Source organism: Bombina bombina, chromosome 3 (assembly GCF_027579735.1).
Source record: "Bombina bombina isolate aBomBom1 chromosome 3, aBomBom1.pri, whole genome shotgun sequence".
Classification (NCBI taxonomy): Eukaryota; Metazoa; Chordata; class Amphibia; order Anura; family Bombinatoridae; genus Bombina; species Bombina bombina.
Window position 1 is genome coordinate 35,741,594 of NC_069501.1, and position 25,791 is coordinate 35,767,384.

Consider the following 25,791-nt stretch of genomic DNA (forward strand, 5'->3'; position numbering starts at 1 on the left):
GTGGTTATTCCAGAGGTATATCCAGTTCCTGATGCTATTTCTGATATGATTTCTAAAGAATGGAATAGGCCTGGTACTTCTTTTAATCCTTCTTCAAGGTTTAAAAAATGGTATCCTTTGCCAGCAGTTAGATTGGAGTTTTGGGAAAAGATCCCCAAAGTTGATGGGGCTATCTCTACTCTTGCTAAACGCACTACTATTCCTACGGAAGATAGTACTTCTTTTAAAGATCCTTTAGATAAGAAACTTGAATGTTATCTAAGGAAGGCTTATTTATATTCAGGTCATCTTCTTAGGCCTGCAATTTCTTTGGCTGATGTTGCAGCTGCTTCAACTTTTTGGTTGGAAACTTTAGCACAACAAGTATTAGAACATGATTTGTCTAGCATTGTTAAGTTGATTCAACATGCTAATAATTTAATTTGTGATGCCATTTTTTATATAATCAAAATTGATGTTAGATATATGTCTTTAGCTATTTTAGCTAGAAGAGCTTTGTGGCTCAAATCTTGGAATGCTGATATGACTTCTAAGTCCAGATTGCTATCTCTTTCTTTCCAAGGTAATAAATTATTTGGTTCTCAGTTGGATTCAATCATTTCAACTGTCACTGGGGGGAAGGGAGTTTATTTGCCTCAGGTTAAAAAAAACCTAAGGGTAAATCTAAAGCTTCTAACCATTTTCGTTCCTTTCAACATAATAAGGAACAGAAATCTAATCCTTCCCCAAAGGAATCTGTTTCCAGTTGGAAGCCTTCCTCAAATTGGAATAAATCTAAGCCATTTAAGAGATCAAAGCCAGCCCCCAAGTCTGCATGAAGGTGCAGCCCTCATTCCAGCTCAGCTGGTAGGGGGCATATTAAAATTTTTCAAAGATGTTTGGATCAATTCAATTCAGAGTATTGTCTCTCAGGGGTACAGAACAGGATTCAGAGTGAGAAGATTTTTTTCTCTCATGCAGTCCAGCGAATCCAGTAAAGGCTCAGGCTTTCCTGAAGTGTGTTTCAAACCTGGAGTTATCAGGGGTAATCATGCCAGTTCCGTTTCAGGAACAGGGTCTGGGGTTTTATTCAAATCTATTCATTGTCCCAAAGAAAGAAAATTCATTCAGACCAGTTCTGGATCTAAAGATTTTGAATCGATATGTAAGAGGACCAACTTTCAAAATGGTGACTATAAGGACTATTCTGCCTTTTATTCAGCAAGGGCATTATATGTCCACAATAGACTTACAGGATGCATATCTTCATATTCTGATTCATCCGGATCACTATCAGTTCCTGAGATTCTCTTTTCTAGACAAGTATTACCAATTTGTTGCTCTTCCTTTTGGCCTAGCGACAGCTCCAAGAATCTTTTCAAAGGTTCTCGGTGCCCTACTCTCTGTAATCAGAGAGCGGGGTATTGCAGTGTTTCCTTATTTGGACGATATCTTGGTACTCGCTCTGTCTTTAAGTTCTGCAGAATCTCACACAAATCAACGAGTGTTGTTTCTTCGAAGACATGGTTGGAGGATCAATTTACCAAAAAGTTATTTGATTCCTCAGACAAGGGTAACCTTTTTAGGTTTCCAGATAGATTCAGTGTCCATTACTTTGTCTCTAACAGACAAGAGACTTTTGAAATTGGTTGCAGCCTGTCGGAACCTTCAGTCTCAGTCATTCCCTTCAGTAGCTATGTGCATGGAAGTTTTAGGTCTCATGACTGCAGCATTGTACGCGATCCCCTTTTTCTTTTTTTCATATGAGACCTCTCCAGCTTTGTATGCTGAACCAATGGTGCAGGAATTATACAAGGATATCACAATTAATATCCTTAAATCCCAATGTTCGACTTTCTCTGACTTGGTGGTTGGATCACCATCGTATAATTCTAGGGGCCTCTTTCGTTCGTCCAACCTGGACTGTGATCACAACAGATGCGAGTCTTTCAGGTTGGGGAGCTGTTTGGGGATCTCTTACAGCACAAGGGGTTTGGAAATCTAAAGAGGCGAAATTACCAATCAATATTTTGGAACTCCGTGCAATTCTCAGGGCCCTTCAGTTTTGGCCTCTGTTGAAGAGAGAACCGTTCATTTGTTTTCAGACATACAATATCACAACTGTGGCATATGTCAATCATCAGGGTGGGACTCACAGTCCTCAAGTTATTAAAGAAGTATCTTGGATACTTGTTTGGGCAGAATCCAGCTCCTGTCTAATTTCTGCGGTTCATATCCCAGGTATAGACCATTGGGAAGCGGATTATCTCAGTCGTCAGACTTTACATCCGGGAGAATGGTCTCTCCACCCAGATGTGTTTTCTCAAATTGTTCCGATGTGCTTCCAGAAATAAATCTGATGGCATCTCATCTAAACAAAAAACTTCCCAGGTACCTGTCCAGGTCTAGGGATCCTCAGGTGGAAGCAGTGGATGAGTTGACACTTCCTTAATGTGTTATCAGCCTGCTTATATTTTCCCGCCTCTAGTTCTTCTTCCAAGAGTGATCTCCAAAATCATCATGGAGCAATCGTTTTTGCTGCTGGTGGCTCCAGCATAGTCTCACAGGTTTTGGTATGCGGATCTTGTTCGAATGTCCAGTTGCCAACCTTGCCCACTTCCATTAAGGCCAGACCTTCTATCTCAAGGTCCATTTTTCCATCAGGATCTCAAATCATTAAATTATAAGGTATGGAAATTAAACGCTTAGTGCTTAGTCATAGAGGTGTCTCTGACTCAGTGATTAATACTATGTTGCAGGCTCGTAAATCTGTTTCTAGAAAGATTAATTATCGAGTTTGGAAAACTTACATTTCATGGTGTTCTCATAAATTTTGTTGGCATTCTTTTAGAATTCCTAGAATTTTACAGTTTCTTCAGGATGGTTTGGATAAATGTTTGTCTGCAAGTTCCTAGAAAGGACAAATCTCTGCTCTTTCTGTTTTATTCCACAGAAAAATTGCTAGCTAAACTTCCTGATATTCACTGTTTTGTACAGGCTTTGGTTCGTATCAAGCCTGTCATTAAATCACTCTCCTCCTTGGAGTCTTAATTTGGTTTTGAAGGCTTTACAGGCTCCTCTATTTGAGCCTATGCATTCTTTGGACATTAAACTACTTTCTTGAAAAGTGTTGTTCCTTTTGGCCATCTCTTCTGCTAGAAGAGTTTCTGAATTATCTGCTCTTGTGAATCTCCTTTTTCTGATTTTTCATTAGGATAAGGCAGTTTTGCGGACTTCATTTAAATTCTTACCTAAGGTTGTGAATTCTAACAACATTATTAGAGAAATTGTTGTCCCTTCTTTGTGTCATAATCCTAAGAATTCTTTGGAGATATCTTTACATTCTTTGGATGTGGTGAGAGCTCTGAAATATTTTGTTGAAGCTACTAAAGATTCAGGAAGACTTTTAGTCTATTTGTTATCTTTTCTGGTTCCAGGAAAGGTCAGAAGGCTTCTGCCGTTTCTTTGGCATCATGGTTAAAGCTTTTGATTCATCAAGCTTATTTGTAGTCGGGTAAAGCCCCGCCTCAGAGAATTATAGTTCATTCTACTAGATCAGTTTCCACTTCTTGGGCTTTTAAGAATGAAGCTTCAGTTGATCAGATTTGCAAAGCAGCAACTTGGTCTTCTTTGCATACTTTTACTAAATTCTACCATTTTATGTATTTGCTTCTTCAGAAACAGTTTTTGGTAGGAAAGTTCTTCAGGCAGCTGTTTCAGTTTGATTCTTCTGCTTATGATTTAAGTTTTTCTTTTTCTTTTTTGAGAATAAACTTATATTTGGGTTGTGGATTATTTTTTTTCAGCGAAATGGCTGTTTTTATTTTGTCCCTCCCTCTCTAGTGACTCTTGCGTGGAGTTCCACATATTGGGTTTTGATATCCCATACGTCACTAGCTCATGGACTCTTGCCAATTATATGAAAGAAAACATAATTTATGTAAGAACGTATCTGATAAATTCATTTCTTTCATATTGGCAAGAGTCCATGAGGCCCACCCTTTTTATGGTGGTTATGATTTTTTTGTATAAAGCACAATTATTTTCAAATTCCTTTGTTGATGCTTTTAACTCCTTTCTTTTTCTTTTAACTACTTTCTTTTTCACTCCACTTCTTGGCTATTCGTTAAACTGAATTGTGGGTGTGGTGAGGGGTGTATTTATAGGCATTTTGAGGTTTGGGAAACTTTGCCCCTCCTGGTAGGATTGTATATCCCATATGTCACTAGCTCATGGACTCTTGCCAATATGAAAGAAATGAATTTATCAGGTAAGTTCTTACATAAATTATGGGGGTTTTTAGTCGTTTTCCATTTTCTCATACCCCCTATTTTTTAAAATTTTAAAGGGACAGTCTGTTCAAAATTAAACTTTTATGATTAAAATATGGAATGCAATTTTTTTTTTATTTTTTTTTATATATATTTTTATTAAGGTTGAGTTCACAATACAGCATAAAATGTAATGCGTCAAAACAGAAAAAAAAAAGAAAAACCAAAAAGAGCAAAATACATAAATACAGCAAAGATATTCACAATATACAATCGTAATAAACCTGTTATTGTTTCTGTTGCATCTCTGAAATAAAAAGAAAAAACAAAGAGAACAAAAGTAGTCTCAACCTTATTCTTTTTCCTGTTTTCTATTTTCCCACCAACTTCAAGGTATTCATAACGAAAAGAAATAAACCTAGTGACATAATGTTTGTTCTATTCCGCAAAGTAATCATGTAATTTAGACTTTCAAATGCCACATATACCCTAAATTACCTTGTTTTGTCATACTATGTCATATCTTGGAGACAAGTCATGTTTATCACTTGCTCCCTGGTTTCGCTCCCTCCTATCCCTCCCCCCCCGCCAAAAAAAAAAAAAAAAAAAAAGGGGGAATACCTCCCAATGAAATCTACCATATCCCCAATAGTACCAGTTCCGAATTTCTAAATGGGAAAATCATATAATCTATTTCCACTGCCGAAAAGCTCTTAATAAACAGGGACCATTTTGCGAAAAACTTTCTAATGTCCCCTTCGTCGTTCATATTGGTGTCGAGCTGTTCTAATATACATTGTTTTTTTAGACAGTTTTTGATCTCCGTAATCGTGGGTGTTGCAGTCGATTTCCATTTCTTAAAGATCAAATATCTGACTGCAACCACTGTCGTGTTGATTAATTTATGTTGGGGATGTGATTTTTCTCTAACTTTTCTCAGGAAAACACAATAACTCAAGGTTATTTCAAATGGAGGAATCTTTACTTTATTTTTTAACCAATATTCTACTTTTTTCCAGAATTGACCCATCTTAGGGCAGCTCCATATCATGTGGACCAAATCCGCTGCGGGTTGTGAACATTTTGGGCATTTATTAAATTTGTTGTTCCCACATTTTAAACCTTTCTCTGGGGTAAAATACGCCTTATATAGCAATTTAACTTGTGATTCCCTCCAGGTTGAGGATAGTGTGGATTGAGCTATTCTTGTAAAGGAGCCCTGTACCAGCTGGGCATCAACATTGCTCTCTGGTATTAAGTTGTTCCAATCAGCCGAGAGTCTCTCAAGATTTGATGTACCCCTAAGGGAGGCTAACATATAATAACATGGTGAGATGGAGAACTGACCATTTTTCACCATTTCCAGCCACCCCTCCAATTTCCCCCACGTCCATCTTCCGTTTACCTCCCTCCTGAGTTCTGTTACAAAGTGTCTGGCTTGCAGGTAGGCAAAGAACTCTCTATTATGAATATCAAATTCCTGCCTGAGTGATTCATAGGTTTTAATCACTTGATTCTCTCTATCTATGAACTGAATAGCCCTATCCAATCCTACCGTATGCCATCTTTGGAATATGGCTGAGTCTAGGCCAACCGGAAATTTCGGGTTACCCCGGAATGGAACAAACTTAGATGCATTACCATCTATTGATAGGAGCTTGCCCAATTTCCACCAACTTTGTATAGGGTTGTAAATAGTTTTAAATGATTTCAGTTCCTGTGGTATTGATTTAGGTTTACAATGTATTAAGGCTACTGGAAGGAATGGGTAGCAAATGTTGTTCTCTAAATCATTATTTGTTATATAATCTTTAGAAAAGATCCAATCTGCCACAATGCGTGCTGAGTAAGCTATATTATACAAACGTACATCCGGCAGTGCCAACCCCCCTTGATTTCTTGGTAGTTGTAATTTACAAAAAGCAATTCTTGGTTTTTTGCCCTGCCAGATGTATCTTCTCAATGCCGCGTTCAGCTGCCGAATGTCTTTCCCTTTGAGAATTATTGGAACATTTTGGAGGATATATAACAGTTTTGGCAATAGTACCATTTTGAACAAGGCTATCCTACCAGTTATAGACAAGGGGAGACTTTGCCAACTTGTTAACCTCTGTTTAATATCCTGCAATATTGGGGGAATATTTAATTCATAAAGCTTGTCTATATTAGATGGAATTAGGACGCCTAGATATTTAAAGGCCTCTGACACTATCTTAAAGGGTATGTTTGATGGTGATTTCTTATTTTTTCTCAGCCATAACAGTTCTGATTTTGAAGTATTGACTTTGTAGCCTGAAAAAGAACCAAATTGTTTAATAAGCAATATTAACTTTGGCAGGTTGTCTTTAATATTTGCTATGTAGAGAAGAATGTCGTCTGCATATAATGCAATTTTAAGCTCCTTATTTCGTATTTTTATGCCTTCTAATTGGTGTCTTACCATCATAGCTAAGGGCTCTATAGAAATATCGAAAAGCAGGGGGGAAAGAGGACATCCCTGTCGGGTCCCCCTCTCCAGTATGATCTCTGGGGTAAGGGAGCCGTTAACCAGCAGTCTTGTAGATGGTTTGTTGTATAGATTTTTAATCAGTTGACAGAATTTACCTTCAAACCCAAATTTAAGTAAAGACTCTGTTATATGATCATAATGAACAGAGTCAAATGCTTTTTCCGCATCTATAGAAATGACTGCCTTGTCAGAGATGTCCTCCCCCCCCTCCCCATCCACCTCTGTCTTATAATAGTCTACCGTCAATAGAGCTTCTCTTATCTTTGCTGATGAATTGCGTTTGTAAAGAAAACCTGCTTGATCTTTATGTATAATTATAGGTAGGATAGATTGTAGTCTGTTTGCTAAGATAGATGTTAAAATCTTATAGTCTATATTCAGTAGGGCTATAGGTCTGTATGACTCTTTCAAGGTGGGGTCTTTACCCTGTTTAGGTATTAATATTGTGTTTGATGCCGAGAAAGAGGGGGGGATTGGAAGCTGGTCTATGTATATTGCATTATATAAATTACAAAGATTTGGAACTATCAATGGCGAAAGAATTTTATAAAATTCATTTGGTAATGAGTCTGGGCCGGGTGCCTTGTCCAATGCAAGTTTATTAATGGCTTTCTCTATTTCCAGCTCCATAATAGGAGCGTTTAGGATCTCTAACTCATCCCTCCCTAAAGAAGGGGGTGTCAGCTGTCTCCAGAATTGAGCAGATTGGGTCTTGTCCGATTTTTTGGCTGAGTATAATTCCTGAAAATATATGAACAAGAGGTCTGCTATCTCCTCTGACCTAGTTATTGTTTTGCCTTCCTGTTGGAGTGACTCAATCAAGGTTGCTCCTTTTGATCCTTTCACTAAATTAGCCAGGAGCTTACCTGTTTTGTTTCCAAATCTGTAAAGTCTGGCTTGAAGTTTTAATTCTTTTTGCGAAGCCTGGTAGGATAAATACGTATCTCTCTCATTTTTGGCTTTTATATATTTAAGCCAATTAATCCTTGTTTTATCTAAGAGATAATGGTTATAGGAGTTAATTAGTGAGCTAGTCGCTTCTTTCTCTCTACTTTTGATTTTTTTCTGGAGATTGGCTGTGTAGGATATTATTTCACCCCTTAGAACAGCTTTTGCTGCCTCCCAAAATATCATAGGATGCCTACTATACTCAACATTATGCTCCGCATATTCTTTAAATTTGAGATTGAGCCAATTTTTAAATTTTAAATCTTTTGATAGATACCTAGGAAAAAAAAAACGTACTTGCTTACATCTCTTATCAAGTTCCTGAAACTGAAGAACAATGGGGGCATGGTCCGAGAGGGAGATAGGTAAGATCTCTGTCCTTATTTTCTGCTCTAAGAGCTTAGTATCTACTAAAAATAGGTCAATTCTGGAAAATGATTTATGGGCCCTAGATAAGCATGTAAAGTTTCTTATCTCTGGATTCTGCACTCTCCAAATGTCTTTTATTGCCAAGTTCTGTGTAATTTTTTTGAAAATCTTGGTTTCTAAATTATCTCTTTTATTTTTAAGTTGATTAGCGACTGATCTTAGTCTGTCTAGCGGATATTGTGGGGCCATGTTGAAATCACCCCCGCATATCAAAAAGCCTTCCTGGAATAACATAATTTTGTTTAATAAGGAATCCCAAAAAGATGCGTCTATCACATTAGGTGCGTATAGGTTACATAATGTGTATATGGTTTTCGCCACCTTGATTTTTAACAGTATAAATCTCCCCTCTGGGTCTACCTGTGTATTGAGAATCTCTAAGCCACTGGTCATTATCTTTTTCCCGAGGAGTATGGCTACGCCTCTCTTCCTATTTAAACTTGGAGTGGCCAGTACCTCCTTTACCCAGGATTTCTTTAGTTTCCTAGTTTCTTCTATTTTTAAATGCGTTTCCTGGAGGAATACTATGTCGGACTTTATTTTCCTCAGCTGGTTTAAAATTGCTGTCATTTTTATGGGGGATGTGAGACCTCCAATGTTCCACGAAACAAATGTAATACTATCTAACTTTGTCATATTCTTAGTTTAATATAAGGGGATAAACCAGAAACACACACAAAAAAAAAATAAAAAAAAAAAAAAAAATTAAATTGGCGGAGGGGGGGGGGGGGGGGGGGGGGGGGTTTGGGGGGAAGCCTGGACACCCGGGGGAGAAAACCAAAATTTTGAACCATTTCTTAACAATTATCAACTGTCTCACTCTTTGTTTGAGTATTTTAATTATTCAGGTATTTTTAATTTGGCTAAGAGTTCGCTTGCCTCTTTAGCCGTCTCAGCGTAATAAATTTCATCCTTGTCCCATACTTTGAGCCTTGCTGGATAGATCAGGGTAGCCCGTATGCCCATGTTAATGAGTTTAGTACATGTTGGGGATAACACCCTTCTCTTAGTTGCCGTTTCAACCGAGAAGTCTTGGAACATAAAAATACTAGAGTTCCCTAGTACAATGGGCTGATTTTTACGGTAATATTGAAAAAGGGTAATTTTATCCTGGAAATTCAGTAGTTTGACTATAATTGGTCTTGGCCTAGCTTTCTCTGTGTTGTCTGAGGCAGGTCTCCCTAATCTATGAGCTCTTTCAATAATAATTTTGGGATATGCACTTGGAATTTTGAGGAGTTGTACTAGTGTTTCAGAAATAAAGTTATTTAGGTTATCATATTGCTTCTCTTCTGGTACTCCTACAATTCTAAAATTATTCCGTCTAGAGCGGTTTTCTAAGTCCTCAATTTTAAACTGAAGTTTTTCAATTGTTGCTTCATTAATTTTAGATTTTGTAGTATATGTGACCGTTAGATCTTCAAGATCTGAGACTCGTTGCTCAAGTTCTTGTACTCTGTTAGAGAATTGCCTAAGCTCTTGTGAAAGTGATCTCATATCTTGCTTAATCTCTGACCTCAGAGTGTCAAACTTGGGGGCAAGTGCTTCTAAGATACTATCCACCAAGGCTTGGGTATTGGAAGATTCATAGGGGTATGGAAGATTGCTGGAGGCTAGGTTAGTATCCACTGAGGTGCTTATTGAGCTTTTTATTTTCTTATCTTTGTTTCTGTTCGCCATGATTGGAGAAGGGGTTTTGCCGTGAGTGTTTAAAAATGTATCCATGTGTGGTGTACCCACTTGTGATTTAGAAGTGTGCTCTTAATTTTAGGTTTACCAGGGTGCTAATATTTGGGGTGAGGGAGAGAAAAAAAAAAAAAAAAAAGAAAAAAGGGAAAAAAAAAAAGAAACCCTGCAGGGAGGTGATAAAACAGAAGGGATGTGAGGGATTCTGTGTGATAGTGATAGTGATGGGCAATTGAGGGAAATATATAGTGTGAAAAAAGGTCACGTGTTGTTGATAGTATCCAAAATCTAATAGGTGATTAGTTGTGGAGCCACTACAGAAGCGACTCTGAGTTTAACCCCTTCTCTTCTCCGGCTCTTTGTGTTCACATTTGCTCTGAAAGCTTCTTCCACTTATGATATCCCTAGCCTCTACTTTACTTCTAAAGTCTATTGCTTCCTTCGGCCAAATTGACCCTTTGAGAAGGTGTTTAAATATTACATTGTAATTTACAGCAATTTCTCCTTTTTCTTCTCCTCCTTCTTCCCCTCCAGGGCTACTTTACTGTTACTCCCTTTTACGTGTATTTTACAGAATTATATTAGTAACTTAATTGATCTATTATAAACCTAGGCAGCTCAGTTTGCTGCAGTTCCTAATCTATTCTCTATACCCTTGTCACAGAGCCAATGTTACACCCTCATTGTTGTACACATCACAGTTATGCCACAGTCGCCTACAATATGTGCCACAGTTACCGTGTTTGAAGAGTAAATAACCAAGTTGGTTCACATTTTTCCCAATAATTATTCATACCTACTAAATAGCCAATATATCAGTGTAGCCTTTGCACAATGTGACTTCTTTTATGTCTAGGGCGTTTTAGGTATTTTACTGTTGACAATTAAGTTTAGATAAAAAGGGGTTTTAACCTTGGATTTGTATCCTTATTTCCTTCCTGTTGCCCTGAAAGCCAGTAGGGGCAGAGGCGTTACTTATAGCAAAAAGATGGATATAATTTTGTGCTTTGCCAGATATTTAACCAGGAAAAGCCTGGGATAGATTGATATTAAAATATACTTAGTTACGGGGCTTAGGTTACCTCTCAGAATCTTTTAGAATTTTTATAAGGAAGGTACATACTATAAGCTTTCAGTTTAACTAGTCTTCTCTGCTGAGTAAACCCCCAGAGGTTTATCTTTCTTTAATCTTTAACAGGGATAGGTCCGAGAATTTGATGTCAATCAATTACATAAGAGACATGGTAGAGATACAATGCTTCCTTGAAATATAACCTCTAAGAAATACAGATTACTTTACAACGTTAAATACATGCTATGTGTGTCTTAGATCAGCCTATCCTCAGTATAGAATGATTACCCTGATGGACAGTAAAGATATTATTAAGAAATCTCTCAGCAACAATAAACTAGCTGTGATAGAAGAAATAGGCCTGGGAAGCCTAGAATTAAGTAGCCGTCAATAAGCTGATGAATCTAATCTAAAATATCCATTAATAAGTAAGGTAAACTTAATTCTGCAAAAAAAATACAAACAGAAAAAAAAAAACAGAAGAAAAACAGCCTCTTCAATATATTTTAAAGTGACCCGGAGTCTTGTTTTTGTAGAGTCAATTTTTAAATGAAATGTTACTCAGTCTGAGGTACTTCACAGGGGTTTTACTGCAGAACCATAGAAGGAGAACTTGTGCAGTGTCCTCAGTAATTAAAGGACAGATATGGAGCAAAAGTTTGCGAGCATAAGGGTTTAAACAGTATAAAGAATGTCTCTTTCTTCTCTTCACACTCAAACCCTTGTTGGTCCCAATCTTAGCTGAGCTCAGAGAGAATAAAATATTTCCTAAGGCTGTTCTTTCATCCCCTTGCTACAGGCGAAAACAGTTCCCATAGATAGGTTATCTCCAGCGTGGCTGGCAAACTCACCCCCTCCAGAGAATCCTACCGTCAGTTATCCTCTGTGATAGCCCGCAGATCGTTGTCGGGCTAATTTCGGCCCAGACGCCGTATCAGGGCCTCCTATGTCGGCTCTCCCGCTGAGGACCGCGCTCAACTCCCCCCACGCAGCACCGGTGGGGGGGGAGTGGGCGGCGCCGTGCCGGTCGGCTAAGCAACGCAGGGGCAAGCTGCACTCCAGGTCCACTCTCCAGACCGGGCCCAACTCCCTCCCGCGCAGCACCGGTGGGGGAGGGAGAAGGACAGGCCCCAGCCGACAGGACCGGAGAGACAACAGGTACAGCAGAGAGGTGGTTTGTGTTGATGATTTTCACGCTGGGCTGTCAGGTGAAGGCAAGCACACGGAGGGGGGAGGGCCAGGAACCGCAGCAAACGTCTTGTTTCCAAGGAAGGATACAGCCTACGATGTGAGGCAGTTTGATTGAAAATGGCAGAACAGTGTAGTAAAGTTAGGTGTAATAAGAGGCACCCATAATTTTGTTTGAGATCAGTAGGTTGTAGAGCTGTTCTCAGAAAGGCCAAGACAACTGGTGATTAGGGTATAACAGTGGGATGTTGTGCCACTGTCAGGGGTTCCGGAGTGGTTCTTGGTACTATCCAAGGGAAGCCCCAGAGCAGGGGCTGGCGCGAAAAGAGCTCCGCCAAAATCCAGGGGACTGGAGAAACGAGCTGAGCTGCAGCTGTGCAGCTCCTCCTCCACCGGAACTCCTCCTGAAAACTAGAGCCTATGGAATGCAATTTTAAACAACTTCCCAATTTACTTTTATCATCAAATTTGTTTTGTTCTTTTGGTATTCTTTGTTGAAATCTAAACCTAGGTAGCTCATATGCTAATTTCTAAACCATTGAAGGCCACCTCTTATCTCAGTGCATTTAGACAGTTTTTTACAGCTTGACAGTGCTAGTTCATATGTGGCATGTTAGATAACATTCACCTAGATTACAAGTTTTGCTTTACGGCTTTTAACGCTGAAAAATGGCAATTATAGCATAATGGCCAGGAACGCATATTAGGAGTCATGTCGGTATTGCTATACCGCAAGCATTTTAGCCTGTAACGCAACATCCAGTCTGCACTCGTTTTTGCGTGGGATTTTCATAGTGCCAGTATTACAGGTTGTACGGTCCGGCTAAAATGCTTGTGTTATAGCCTATACCGACATGATCCATACCGCCATCTGAAAGCAGTAGTTATGAGTTTTGCGCAACAAAAATGTTTCACAAAACTCATAATAGGATTTCAGTAGCTCTCATACTATTGGCTAGTTTGAACAGTCAATAGGATTTCAGAAGCTCTCATCCTTTTGGCTGATTTGAATTTTAAGAATCAAATCAGCCAATAGGAATGCAAGGTATGCCATTTTGAATTGGCTACCTTGCATTCAACTTCAGTGTACGGCGGTGACCATATGAAGAGGACGCTCTGCGCAGGATGTCTTCGGCTTCCAGGATGGCTCCGCTCCGCGCCGCCGGGATAAAGATAGAAGACGCCCCCGGGATGGATGAAGACTTCTCGCCGCCTGGATGGAGATGGATGTCGAGGTCCGGACTTCAGGAACCATGAGTAGATAGTCTGGGGTTAGTGTTAGGGGTTTTTTTTTTTGTTTTTTGGGTGGGTTTTTTTAGGGCTTTATTTTTTTTTTAAAAGAGCTGAATGCCCTTTTGACAGCAATGAAGGGTTTTACTGTTGGGGGGACTTTGTATTTTTTTACAGGTAAAGGAGCTGTTTAACTTAGGGCGATGCCCTATAAAAGGCCCTTTTAAGGGCTATTGGTAGTTTATTGTAGGCTAGGGGGTGTTTTTATTTTGGGGGTGCTGTTTTATTTTTATAGGGCTATTAAATTAGGTGTAATTGTTTTGTTTTTTTGTGTTTAAAAGTTTTTTATTGAGGGAATAACATTTACAGAGACAGCAAACCGCTTGCTCAATCAAGCTCATGACAAATGATAAATATACAAACAATTATCATGGGCATAAGAAATACACTAGAACATATAAAGGATAGATCTCTTATCATAACGGTTGAGTTGCATGTCCAAGGCAAAGCATAATTCAAATGAATAGGGATTGAGGAGCAAACCTACAAGCGCCCTCTTTTTCCCCCAAAGACACCTGAGGCCACTTTTGGACCCCAATAGATTTAATTTGCTAATCAGAGGGCTTTTAAATGATACAGGCCCATTCAAGGCCTATACTTACTCGCTCCTTCATATGTCTGCTAGGACCATGGATAGGTCCGGAAAACTGGAAGTAGAATTGAAGGAGAAGGCAAACTTAAACATAACAACATTGGTAATGCACATACTGGATATTGTATCAGAAAAATAGGGCTGCTTTAACTGTTACCCCAATAAGGCTAGGTATTAATAGGTAAAAGAATACAATCAATCATAGTCAAGGTCAATCATATTATGCTGGGACAGGAGCAAATATTTCACCCATAGGTAACCATATGCATCTAGATGCTAGTTAAAATACTCAATGCCACTTTTCATTTTTATACATCTCATCAGGATCTCATTCTGTGAAGAACATGAGAAACACTTAGGTTGGTTACCCCGACCCCTTTTACTCTAAAGCATCCTTCCAGCAAATCAATCAGATACAGTAAGCATATACCTAGGCTAACATCTATACGAAAAAATTGCAGAGATAAACAGTTTGCAGTCTTTGAAGCATATGATAATAGTCATAAAACATCTTTCAATAGTAAAATCCGGAGAGCCATTCTTATAAACATGCAGGGATAAACCATAACAGAGGCTCCACGAACAGGACAGAGACTACATGACTCTGTCATATAGGGAGTATGGAGGGTAAGCCAGTTACCCCTTACCATACAGTGAGGGGGTGGGGCGGATTCAGGGTTGAAACACATAAACTATAGGGCAGTATATTATCTGAGCGTATATATGAAAATGATAATAATAATTATAAACAATAAGAGGAAAAGAAAAAAATATATATAGTGAACCCACGGCACTATTAGCAAGTTAATGTAGCAATTAAAGATAACATATGAACAGTCTAACATTCAAATAAAGCTTTCTCTCTTATCAAATGACCCACATTTCAGCAGACTAAGTGCTCCAACTTCCCAGCTAAAGGAGAGAGAGCTCCAAAGCAATAAAAAAAAGGCTGCATTTATAATGTGGAATGCCTAATTAGACAACTTTTTGGAAAGCTTAAGTCATCAAAATGTGTGGGCAACAATACTAATACCTTCACTCTAGGTGTAAGAATATGTGTACAGACATAAGATCATTTGTAGTGTAGGCATCACATATATACAGGACATGAATTGACGAGAGCATAGGTATTAAGTCAGTACTGCAAATAGAGGCCCAATAGGCCCTACATATGCAAATATGGAAAAACATGTACGAGTCTCAGTAAGCAGGAGTAAAGCCTGTATTCAGTTTTTAAACATCGCAGCATGACAATGCTGAGGGTCAAGGAGCTATATACACAATTAAATGAGACACATTAGCTGATCATCAAAGAACCAAGAGTCTGCGGTGTCAAGAAGAGTAAGTCACGAAGCAGGCATTTCAGGCTGACAGGCCGTCATTAGATTACGTGAGTATAGCGTTCAGTAGTAGTATACATTACAGTACTGCTGTGTATGATAAAGGGACAAGTATCCTCCACACCCATTAGTCCACAGTGCGCAGTTTGTGCTAACCTATGCCAGATCTCCCGTGCACAATGACCTCCAGGTTCAGCACCTGACACCAAAGCATGCATGAGTCGGAATGACTCCGATGTGCGGCCACCTGAAATACCTTGTCCGTAGCGTCACAAAAGCAGGAGCTCCCGTTCTCTCTCCTAGGCATGTGGGCTGAGAGAGCTATCCTGCACAAAGCCGCAGGCGATCTACAATCTTCCACTTCTGGGACGCGCACTAAGACGGCTGGAGGCCGGATCACATCCTCCCGAAGATCGCTGCACTGTGCGCCCAAAACTACATATGATGCCACCTCCGGGTCCTCAGCAGTGATCTCTGCATGTATGTCCTCCATAACAGATAGGAGGCGGTCAAATCTTCGGCACATCCTGCTCTCAAAGTCCTCTAATAAACTTAGCAGTGTCACAAGTTGTCCTTCCATGTTTCCAAAAGCCCTATACTCCGTCAGCCACTACTTCATAAGGGTGTTTCAGGCCACTCTCATTGCAAGACACAGGCGCATTTCTTTCCTGCAGGGCCTTGGCGTTGGCTAGGCCGCAATCTTTCACTTCGCTTCATTCAATTAAACCCACTCTCAATTTCACAGATAGGTCCTCGGCTGCTACAGGGTTCAGTGAAAATGTATATAACCCTTTGATGTAGGGTAAACTCTATAGTTCAAATAAAAATAAGTAATATTGGCTGGAGCTCCAGCACTATACGTCTGCTCACATTGAACGCTGGCTCCGCCCCCGGTGTAATTGTTTTTATTTTTGATAATTTAGTTTATTATTTTTTGTAAGCTTAGTTTTTTTTATATTTCGTAATTTAGTGTTTATTATTTTTTTTCATTTAAGATTTTTTTATTTTTTTCGTAGTGTTTTTTAAATTTGTAATTTATATTTTTAATTGTTAGTTTTTTTTTTATTTTATTAGAATAGTTATGTTAAGTTAATTTATAGTTTAAACTTAGTTTTTTTTATTTCACAGGTAAATTTTTATTTATTTTAAGATAGTTATATTGTAATTTTAATTTAAAGTTAAGGAGGTGTTAGGTTTAGGGGTTAATAGTTTAATTTAGTGTTTTGCGATGTGGGGGCTGGCAGTTTAGGGTTAATAGGTTTATTTAGTGGTGGTGATGTTAGAGACCGGAGGTCTAGGGGTTAATAGCTTTATTATAGTGGCGGCGATGTCGGGGAGCGAGACGGAATAGGGGTTAAAAACTTTATTATAGTGTCAGCAATGTCAGTGAGCAGCGGAATAGGGGTTAATAACTTTATTATAGTGGAGGTGATGTTGAGGAGCGGCGGATTAGGGGTAATAGCTTTTATTAGTGTTGGCGATGTCGGGAATGGCAGATTAGGGGTTAATAACTTTATTTAGGTGTCAGTGATGTCAGGAGCGGCAAATTAGAGGTTAATAACTTTATTTAGGTGTTGGTGATGTCGTTGGCGGCGGATTAGGGGTGTTTAGACTTGGGGTTTATGTTAGGATGTTAGGTTTAAACGTAACTTTTTTCCCCATAGACATCAATGGGGCTGCGTTACAGAGATTTTTCATTCCGTGATCGCAGGTGTTAGGTTTTTTTTTCTAACACTCTCTCCCAATTGTGTGGCTTTTGTGTGGTATGGAGCTTAACGCCACCATATTGCAGCACAAGGAAGCTTTTCAGTAACTCGTAATGGCAGCGCTATGAAGAGTGAAAAAACACAACTTTTTTGGCATTAGTTTCGCACCCTGTTTAGCGCAAAATTTATAATCTACCCGATTGTGCTTCCCGTGGAGTTATGTAATGTTTCATCACTGATTGACTAAAATGTAGGTTTGTAAAAAGAACTGAGATAAGGGGCAGTCTGCAGAGGCTTAGATACAAGGTAATCACAGAGGTAAAAAGTGTATTAATATAACTGAGATAAGGGGCAGTCTGCAGAGGCTTAGATACAAGGTAATCACAGAGGTAAAAAGTATATTAATATAACTGAGATAAGGGGCAGTCTGCAGAGGCTTAGATACAAGGTAATCACAGAGGTAAAAAGTGTATTAATATAACTGAGATAAGGGGCAGTCTGCAGAGGCTTAGATACAAGGTAATCACAGAGGTAAAAAGTATATTAATATAACTGAGATAAGGGGCAGTATGCAGAGGCTTAGATACAGGGTGATCACAGAGGTAAAAAGTGTATTAATATAACTGAGATAAGGGGCAGTCTGCAGAGGCTTAGATACAAGGTAATCACAGAGGTAAAAAGTATATTAATATAACTGAGATAAGGGGCAGTATGCAGAGGCTTAGATACAGGGTGATCACAGAGGTAAAACGTATATTAATATAACTGTGTTGGTTATGCAAAACTGTGGAATGGGTAATAAAGGGATTATCTATCTTTTTAAACAATAAAATGTTTGCATTCTTGTTTGTGCCTAAATTATATATTTCAGACTGTTGTTTTTCCAGGCGTTGACTCTTCATTTACTCATCCTTCTCTCAGCCCCAGGTACAAAGACCAAGGAAAAACTGTGGTGGCCCTTGAGGGTCCTCTGTGTCAAGTGCACACTGTTGTTATTTGGGTTCCCACTACCTTTAGCAGTTTGTGGAGGAAGAAACCTGACGTCAGCGGCAGACTGTGTGTGTCTGAGTTGCCCATGAGTGACAGGTAAAACATACATTTATTGCCCGGTAACATTCAGTTGCAGCACTGCTTTACATAAAGAATGAGAAGTGAAGTTAAACACCTTGTAATTATTAGGCTTTTCTGGTGTCTTGGTATTAATTAACATATCAGCCAAGTCTAAACATTTATAAAACACATTAACATCTTGTTTGCCACAACCCATGCTTGCTTCTGCAGGCTAGTCACCATCATTCTGTTCCAATCAGAGAAAAATATGTAGCAGGGTTAGTCTAAAAGGGATGTGAAACGCAAATGTTTTCTTTCATGGTTCAGATAGAGCATGCAATTTTAATCAACTTTATAATGCTAATATCGCATTTTATTTGTTCTTTTGGTATCTTTTGTTGAAAAGCAGGGAGGTAAGCTCAGGAGCGGGCATGTGTCCGAAGCACTATATGGCAGCAGTTTTGCAAGAATGTTATCAATTTGCAAGAGTATTAGATGGCAGCACAATTTCATGCCATGTAGCGCTCCAGATGCCTACCTAGATATCTCTTCAACAAAGAATACCATGGGAACAACGCAAATTTGATAATAGAAGTAAATTAGAAACTTTTTTTTAATTGTATGCTCTGTCAAAATTACAAAAAAAACTTTTGGGTTTCATGTCTCGTGTTCTTAGAAAATGACATAAAAAGGGTCAAAATACTAACGAATGTATATTGAAAAAAGGTTTTACTTTGCATTTTAAATAAAATTACTGTCCCTTTAATACTGTAATGTCCAGACATAAATGATGCAGAAAACCCAATGAGAGTGTCAGGTGGTAATCTGTAAACTTTATTCAAGATTCAGCTTAAAACCAAACACATGAGGACACATCTGACTAGATAGTCAAAAGCACCTTACGCATTTCGTGTCCAGCTCAGCACTTAATCAGAGATGAATGATGACTTGTTGTAGGTTTTCCAATTATTAGTATACATAATAATATCTGTATATTAAAAACTACCGATTCCCATAACATGAGATATACACACGAGGACACATCTTACTAGACAGTCAAAAGAACCTTATGCATTTTGTTTCCAGCTCGGCACTTCATGAGAGATAAATGATGACTTGTTGTAGTTTTTCGGGTTATTAGGATACATAATAATATCTGTATATTTAAAAACTACTGATTCACATAACATGAGATATACACATAAGGACACAGCTTACTTGAGAGTCAAAAGAACCTTACACATTTCGTGTCCAGCTCGACAGTTCATCAGAGATGAATGATGACTTGTTGTTGGTTGTCCTGTTATTAGGATTCATTATACTGATTGCCATAATATGAGATACTAGAAAATAAAAGGAGTTGATGGTACAAAGCTCCTAATAGGGGGCACTATACATATGTACATAAAATTGCAAAACAAAAGGAGTTTTACCACAAAACAAAATTGTTTTATCTTATCACATAGGATATAATCAAAGATAGTATGGTTTAAAAATAATGGTTTATAAATAATAATAATGCTGAGAGAAAGATTATCCGTATATGCCTCAGTACATACCCATTACAAATTATAGGCAGATGGAACTCTCTTTATCACATGTGGGACAATAGAGTGTAAATGAGCTGTCACATCAAAATGTCTTGGAGTCTAGAAAAATGGGGGTAAAAGGAGAGGCGCTTGTGTGTATCAGTATGGAACAGGTTATTCGACCTAGGATCCTCAATGAGTACCCTGGATTGGGGATCCTAGGTCGAATAACCTGTTCCATACTTGTACACACAAGCGCCTCTCCTTTTTCCCCCATTTTTCTATAATATGAGATACACAGCACTTACATCTAAAGGAGATAAAGGTATATAGTACATACCTGTCTAGATATGAAAATTACATCTGTTTTAGTTAAATAAATAAAAAATATTGTAAAACTGATTTATTTTTTTGGCAAAGTCCATTCTGTTTAACAAATACTACGCTTTGGGCCTATTTTAACATTATGAATGAAAGCTGGGGGTTTTCCGTAAACATCTTTAAGTTTGACTATTGTGATGGTATAACAAGTTCAACCGTTATGTGAAAATAGATGCAAATTACCAGAACTGAATGAATTTACTTAAAGTACAACCGCACCTTTGTTTTCATATGCGGATTAGGCTTTGTTAATAGGGGTATCAGATGTTTGTTTTAAACTTCAATTATCCAGGGCTAAACCTAAAAAGTTATAAATGGCAAATCGTTATATTTATACAGAAGCAGTATTATTGCTAAACGTGAATAAGTCAACCCCCCCCCCCCCCGCTACCTCGGCCGTCGGCAGCGCAAGGAGAAGCTAAACACATATACACTTGTGTGCTCTGTTTTGACTATCGATGAGACTTTTAAAAGTTACCGGATTGCCCCTAGTTTGGTTTAGGTGTGGAAAGCTATAGAGATCCTATAACCTACTGTTAAATACTGTTGTATAAGGTAGCTTGAAGTTCCCGCCCTGTGATTATAGCGACTAACTGTGTTTTAGTTTGCTATTTGGAGTTACGCATTTGTGTGAAGAGTTTAGTTTGAGGATATGTAAGACATTGTTACAGTACCTTTCTAAAATAGTCATATTTTCCAACCTAGTGTACACTTATAAAAGAACCTCAAAACATGTGAAAAATAAAACATTCCAGCTTCTCAAATAAAACTTTTAAGCAGTCTAACATTTATGCATTATTCAGTAATTCTCGACCACCAGAGTTTATCTGCAATGGGTGCATAGCCTTGATGTTAGATGTTTTTAACTAGCTCAGACTTAAGGAGCATTGAATAAGGTAAGGCAGAACTCCGGTAGCTGCAAGTGGAAAGGAGTGAGAGTGAGCGGGACATAACGGTAGTCCGAAGTGTCTTTTAATAATGTCACTTGGTGGCAAATTTTGTGAACACTGACTCCCTTGGCGATCCGTTGATGTGTTGACTGAACTGCCCCACTGGATGGGGTCTAAATTATTGATCGTATAATGATATGTGCCGGGAGATCTGGCATCTCGAGATCAGCAGCCCCCCCCCGGGAGTCCACCCCAAGCTCCCAAAGCTGCAACACCATCCCAAGTTGCAGCTCTGTTTCTAGGAGCCGATATGTCAAGTTGCTGTTTTCTGGGATCAATGGTGTAAAAGACAATGCATCCCACTCATATATTATGAAGGTTGCTGTGGCTGCTTTTAGTGTTGTGAACAGGGCTCTGCTTATCTCCTCTATGGGCGCCATTCTAGGTAGGCTGTGAAGGATGTGTAGGAAGGGTGAATGACTTGATAGTAATGCCCATCAAAAGCGTCCTTTAAGATAAGCTCACGCTTTTGAGTTATCAGTGGTGTTATCATGGTGATGCTTGGTTATGTGTTCACTCCGCTTGGTGATATATCAGATTGTGTGTTCTCTTCGGGGCGTGGTATCACAAGTGGCTCGCCTACTAACTGATGATGCAGTGGCATTTTACTGTACTTTACTGGGGTGATTCTATTAGCCAAGTTTTGAAGGTCCTGTTCAGAAGGTAGTCTGTCCATCAAGGCCTGCAGAATGGCCTCCAGCTTTGCAAAGTGAAAGTCCGTGTTATCTGAAGATCTTTCGAACCACATAGCTGCAGATTATTGCTGTGTTGTCGCTTTCTGTACTACCAATTGTGCAGGTATTTAATGGTTGTAAAGGTTTGAGGAATCTTTTGATGGTGGTATAAATTCTGGACATGATCAGCTCAGGCAAAATACCCCGGTATCCCGGGGGGGTGCGCTGCCTGTTGCTTTGCCGCTGCTACAGGCCTTAGTTGTCCTGTTCCGCCTCCTAGGTCATAAATACAGCAAATTAAGTAGTAGAAGGTAGTAGCTGTTATTGATTATTGCAAAGCCAGTCGCAATTCTTATAGATGCTGTGATAGTATAACAATAATCGGCAGATTATTTCTATTTCTTTGGAGCACTGGAAGAATGCAACAAATCAGTGCCGCTGCTTGGACACGCCCCCCAGAACATGCAGCTTTAAACAACTTCCAACTTACTTCAAATATAAAATTTATTTGTTTTCTTGGTATCCTTTATTGAAGAGTAAGCCTAAGTAGGCTAATAGAAGCTTAGGAGTGTGCACGTGTTTAGCATTCTATAACAGCAGTGCTTGCAACTATGTATAACATTGCTATAAGCATTGTTAAAAACACTACTGTTAGGTGGCTAAAGACACGTGGGAAAAACAACTGGAGCGCCCCCTATTAGGATCTCCCCTGTGTGATCCTGGCTAAAGACACGTGCATGCTCCTGATCTCACTTGGGATTACTTTTTAGCAAAGAATACCCAGAGAACTAAGAGAACTAAGTACAATTGATAACAGAAGTCAAATGGAAAGTTATTTAAATTGTCATGCTCTATCCAATACATTTAAGTTTAATTTTGACTTTCCTGTCCCTTTAATATATGCTCATGCTTATGTAAATGCATATGCGACAAAGAAGAAAGCAACCTTAAACGGGAGTTTGCCCCTTTAAAAGAATAGCAGCAGCTGAAACTAGATACTGGAATAGTGAGACTCAGACAGGTCACATTGTCAAGAAGCTCTAAAGTAGGATGGAAATGGTGTTATTCTGGCTGCACTCTACCTTTTGTATATCTTTTTTCTTTTTCTTTTCTCTATACTTTAGGGCTGATAATATCCATCAATCTGCTCTTAGACATAAACTTTTTGTTTGTTTGTTCTTTTTATCTTTAGAAATGAAATGGTTTGTTTGCCCAAAACTCTGACACTGAAAGGGAACAGTCGGAAAATGGAAGAACTTGCAACTAAATGCAAGTAAAGTTTGTCCCAACTACTGCAACCTGATGATCGCTCCATATCTTGTAATCTGATGATTGCCTCCTAATAATCACCCCATCTACTTCAAACTGATGGTCAACCCATCTACTGCAGCCTAACGATGACCCCATTTACTGCAACCTAATGATCACCTCATCTACTGCAACATAATAATCACCCCATCTACTGCAACCTGATGATCACCCCATCTACTGCAACCTGATGATCCCCCCCATCTACTGCAAAATAATAATCACCCCATCTACTGCAACCTGATGATCACCCCATCTACTGCAACCTGATGATCCCCCCATCTACTGCAACCTAATGATCAGTATATAGGACCACACAACGTGCTGATGTGTATCCAATGAAGGAGGTGCGCCTACTTAATGTGACTCTCTCTAACAACAACAGGGGTATATAGTTAATACTGGAAATAATAATAAAAAATATGAAATTGGTGGATCTATATGTTGATATATATCTAAGGCTGGTAAATATCAAAGGCTATTATATACCAAAGGCTATTAGATGAGTTATTGAACAAATAAAAGAAAATAATGTAAAATAACAAGATATGTAATGAGGTATCATATACTTAGATATAAAAACAGTCCTTGGGTGCAGTTCCTAATGTGATAAATGTCTAGCGGGGCATACAGCCCAATTAGATAGTCTTCTTAGTGTTGGTACATCAGATAACCCAATAGAAAAAGCTGCTCTCTCCACAAAATTGTAGATAGAATAAAGCTCGTCCTAAAAGACAAAAAGAGAGGTGCTCTTGGTGCAGAAAATCCTAGACCAATGTGATATCATCAATAGTAGTAGGTGTGTCGATACTCACAAATATAGTTGCACATACAGTGCAATAATGTGCAGGCCGATGCTTTAGAGCTGCTCGGTTGACTCTCCCCTGGCTAAACCGCTCAGGAACACGAAACACTCAAACCAATCCGTTGATGGAATTTCTCTCCTGGTGTGTGATCCTGAAATACAAAGGAAAAAAGGCGCCCTTGGTGCAGAGAGACCTGGACACAGTATGGCCAAAATACAATAGACTGTGGACCTGTACTCACAAATGAACATGCACAGCCAGTGCAATATCAGGTACGCCGAAGCTTCAGAGCTGTTCGGCTAGCTCCCCACTGGACGATCAAATGTCTCCCAAAAGCGCAAAGAACTACCAGGTTGTCGGCTGTTATATCAAAGGCAGATTCTCTTACACAGACTTACTCGATCTCCTTACTTTAGATGGGGTTTGGCGGTTTCAGATTATAACAGAAGTCCAGTAACTGAATAATCACTAGTATAGTGATAATGGCAAATAAATGTTCCAGGGCAAGGCAGAACAAATAAAATAAACTTTTATCAAAAACACTTAAAAGTTGCTTTACAACGCGTTTCTCGGCTACAATGCCGTTTCATCAAGCTACATGACTTAGTGAACTACCTTGCCGTCTTTTAAAACTAAAATGGACCAATCACAAGCTGCATAGGACACACACCCACTAACAATACACATCTGTGTTAATCAATTAGGATATTTAGTAGCAGAGTGTGCGAGACAGACAGATTGCGGATATATATATTGCGGATATATAAATATATATATATAACGCTATTCAGTATAGCATCCACCAGAACACCATAAACCCCTTTACTCGAACAACAACAACCAAATGTTGCAATCGCTACCCTAAATGTGTAGAAACAAAAAATGTACAAATGCTACAATAGATATGTAAAAACAAATATGTACAAATATACAAAAATGTAATGCGTCTAACAAAATATAAGTATAATGTAACACCGGGTACAAAAATATAAGTGCAATGTGCGTCTGGCCAATAAGTAAGTTTATTGTATCAGTGAGTAGTTTCTTATGATTCCGTAATTCTTTTTGGCAACAATTACAAATGTTGAAAACCACTGGTATTATGACCAGGATATTGTATTATCTAAAATATATTTTTGTGCGTTTATGGTAGTAGATTATGCACTATGGGACCTTACGATCTATTTGTAATAAAGATTCAACCTACAATTCATAAATCACACAACAATTTCATATGGAGACAAACATTGATAACATAACATATTCTTAGGGGAGTATACTAATACCAATATATAAGTGTAATGTATCAGTGGGTTGTTTCTCGTGAATCCGTAATTCTTATTATGAATATATTATGTTATCAATGTTTGTCTCCATATGAAATTGTTGTGTGATTTATGAATTGTAGGTTGAATCTTTATTACAAATAGATCGTAAGGTCCCATAGTGCATAATCTACTACCATAAACGCACAAAAATATCTTTTAGACAATATAATATCCTGGTCATAATACCAGTGGTTTTCAACATTTGTAATTGTTGCCAAAAAGAATTACGGAATCATAAGAAACTACTCACTGATACAATAAACTTACTTATTGGCCAGACGCACATTGCACTTATATTTTTGTACCCGGTGTTACATTATACTTATATTTTGTTAGACGCATTACATTTTTGTATATTTGTACATATTTGTTTTTACATATCTATTGTAGCATTTGTACATTTTTTGTTTCTACACATTTAGGGTAGCGATTGCAACATTTGGTTGTTGTTGTTCGAGTAAAGGGTTTTATGGTGTTCTGGTGGAAGCTGTACTGAATAGCGTTATATACAGGGAGTGCAGAATTATTAGGCAAATGAGTATTTTGACCACATCATCCTCTTTATGCATGTTGTCTTACTCCAAGCTGTATAGGCTCGAAAGCCTACTACCAATTAAGCATATTAGGTGATGTGCATCTCTATAATGAGAAGGGGTGTGGTCTACACCCTATATCAGGTGTGCATAATTATTAGGCAACTTCCTTTCCTTTGGCAAAATGGGTCAAAAGAAGGACTTGACAGGCTCAGAAAAGTA

The 25,791-nt window shown here is 38.5% G+C and overlaps 1 protein-coding gene across 2 annotated transcripts in view; it reads left to right on the forward strand.

Annotated features, from left to right (window-relative positions):
- The window catches only part of LOC128652821 (phospholipase A1 member A), a 190,215-nt gene extending 166,882 nt beyond the window's left edge, over nucleotides 1-23,333 (forward strand). For both annotated transcript variants that reach the window (XM_053705779.1, XM_053705778.1), the window contains exons 10-11: nucleotides 17,932-18,096; nucleotides 22,787-23,333. In XM_053705779.1, coding sequence (XP_053561754.1) covers nucleotides 17,932-18,096; nucleotides 22,787-22,871 — 250 coding nt within the window. In that variant the 3' untranslated portion in view covers nucleotides 22,872-23,333. The remainder of the gene's footprint in view (nucleotides 1-17,931; nucleotides 18,097-22,786) is intronic.
- Nucleotides 23,334-25,791: the final 2,458 nt, after the last annotated feature.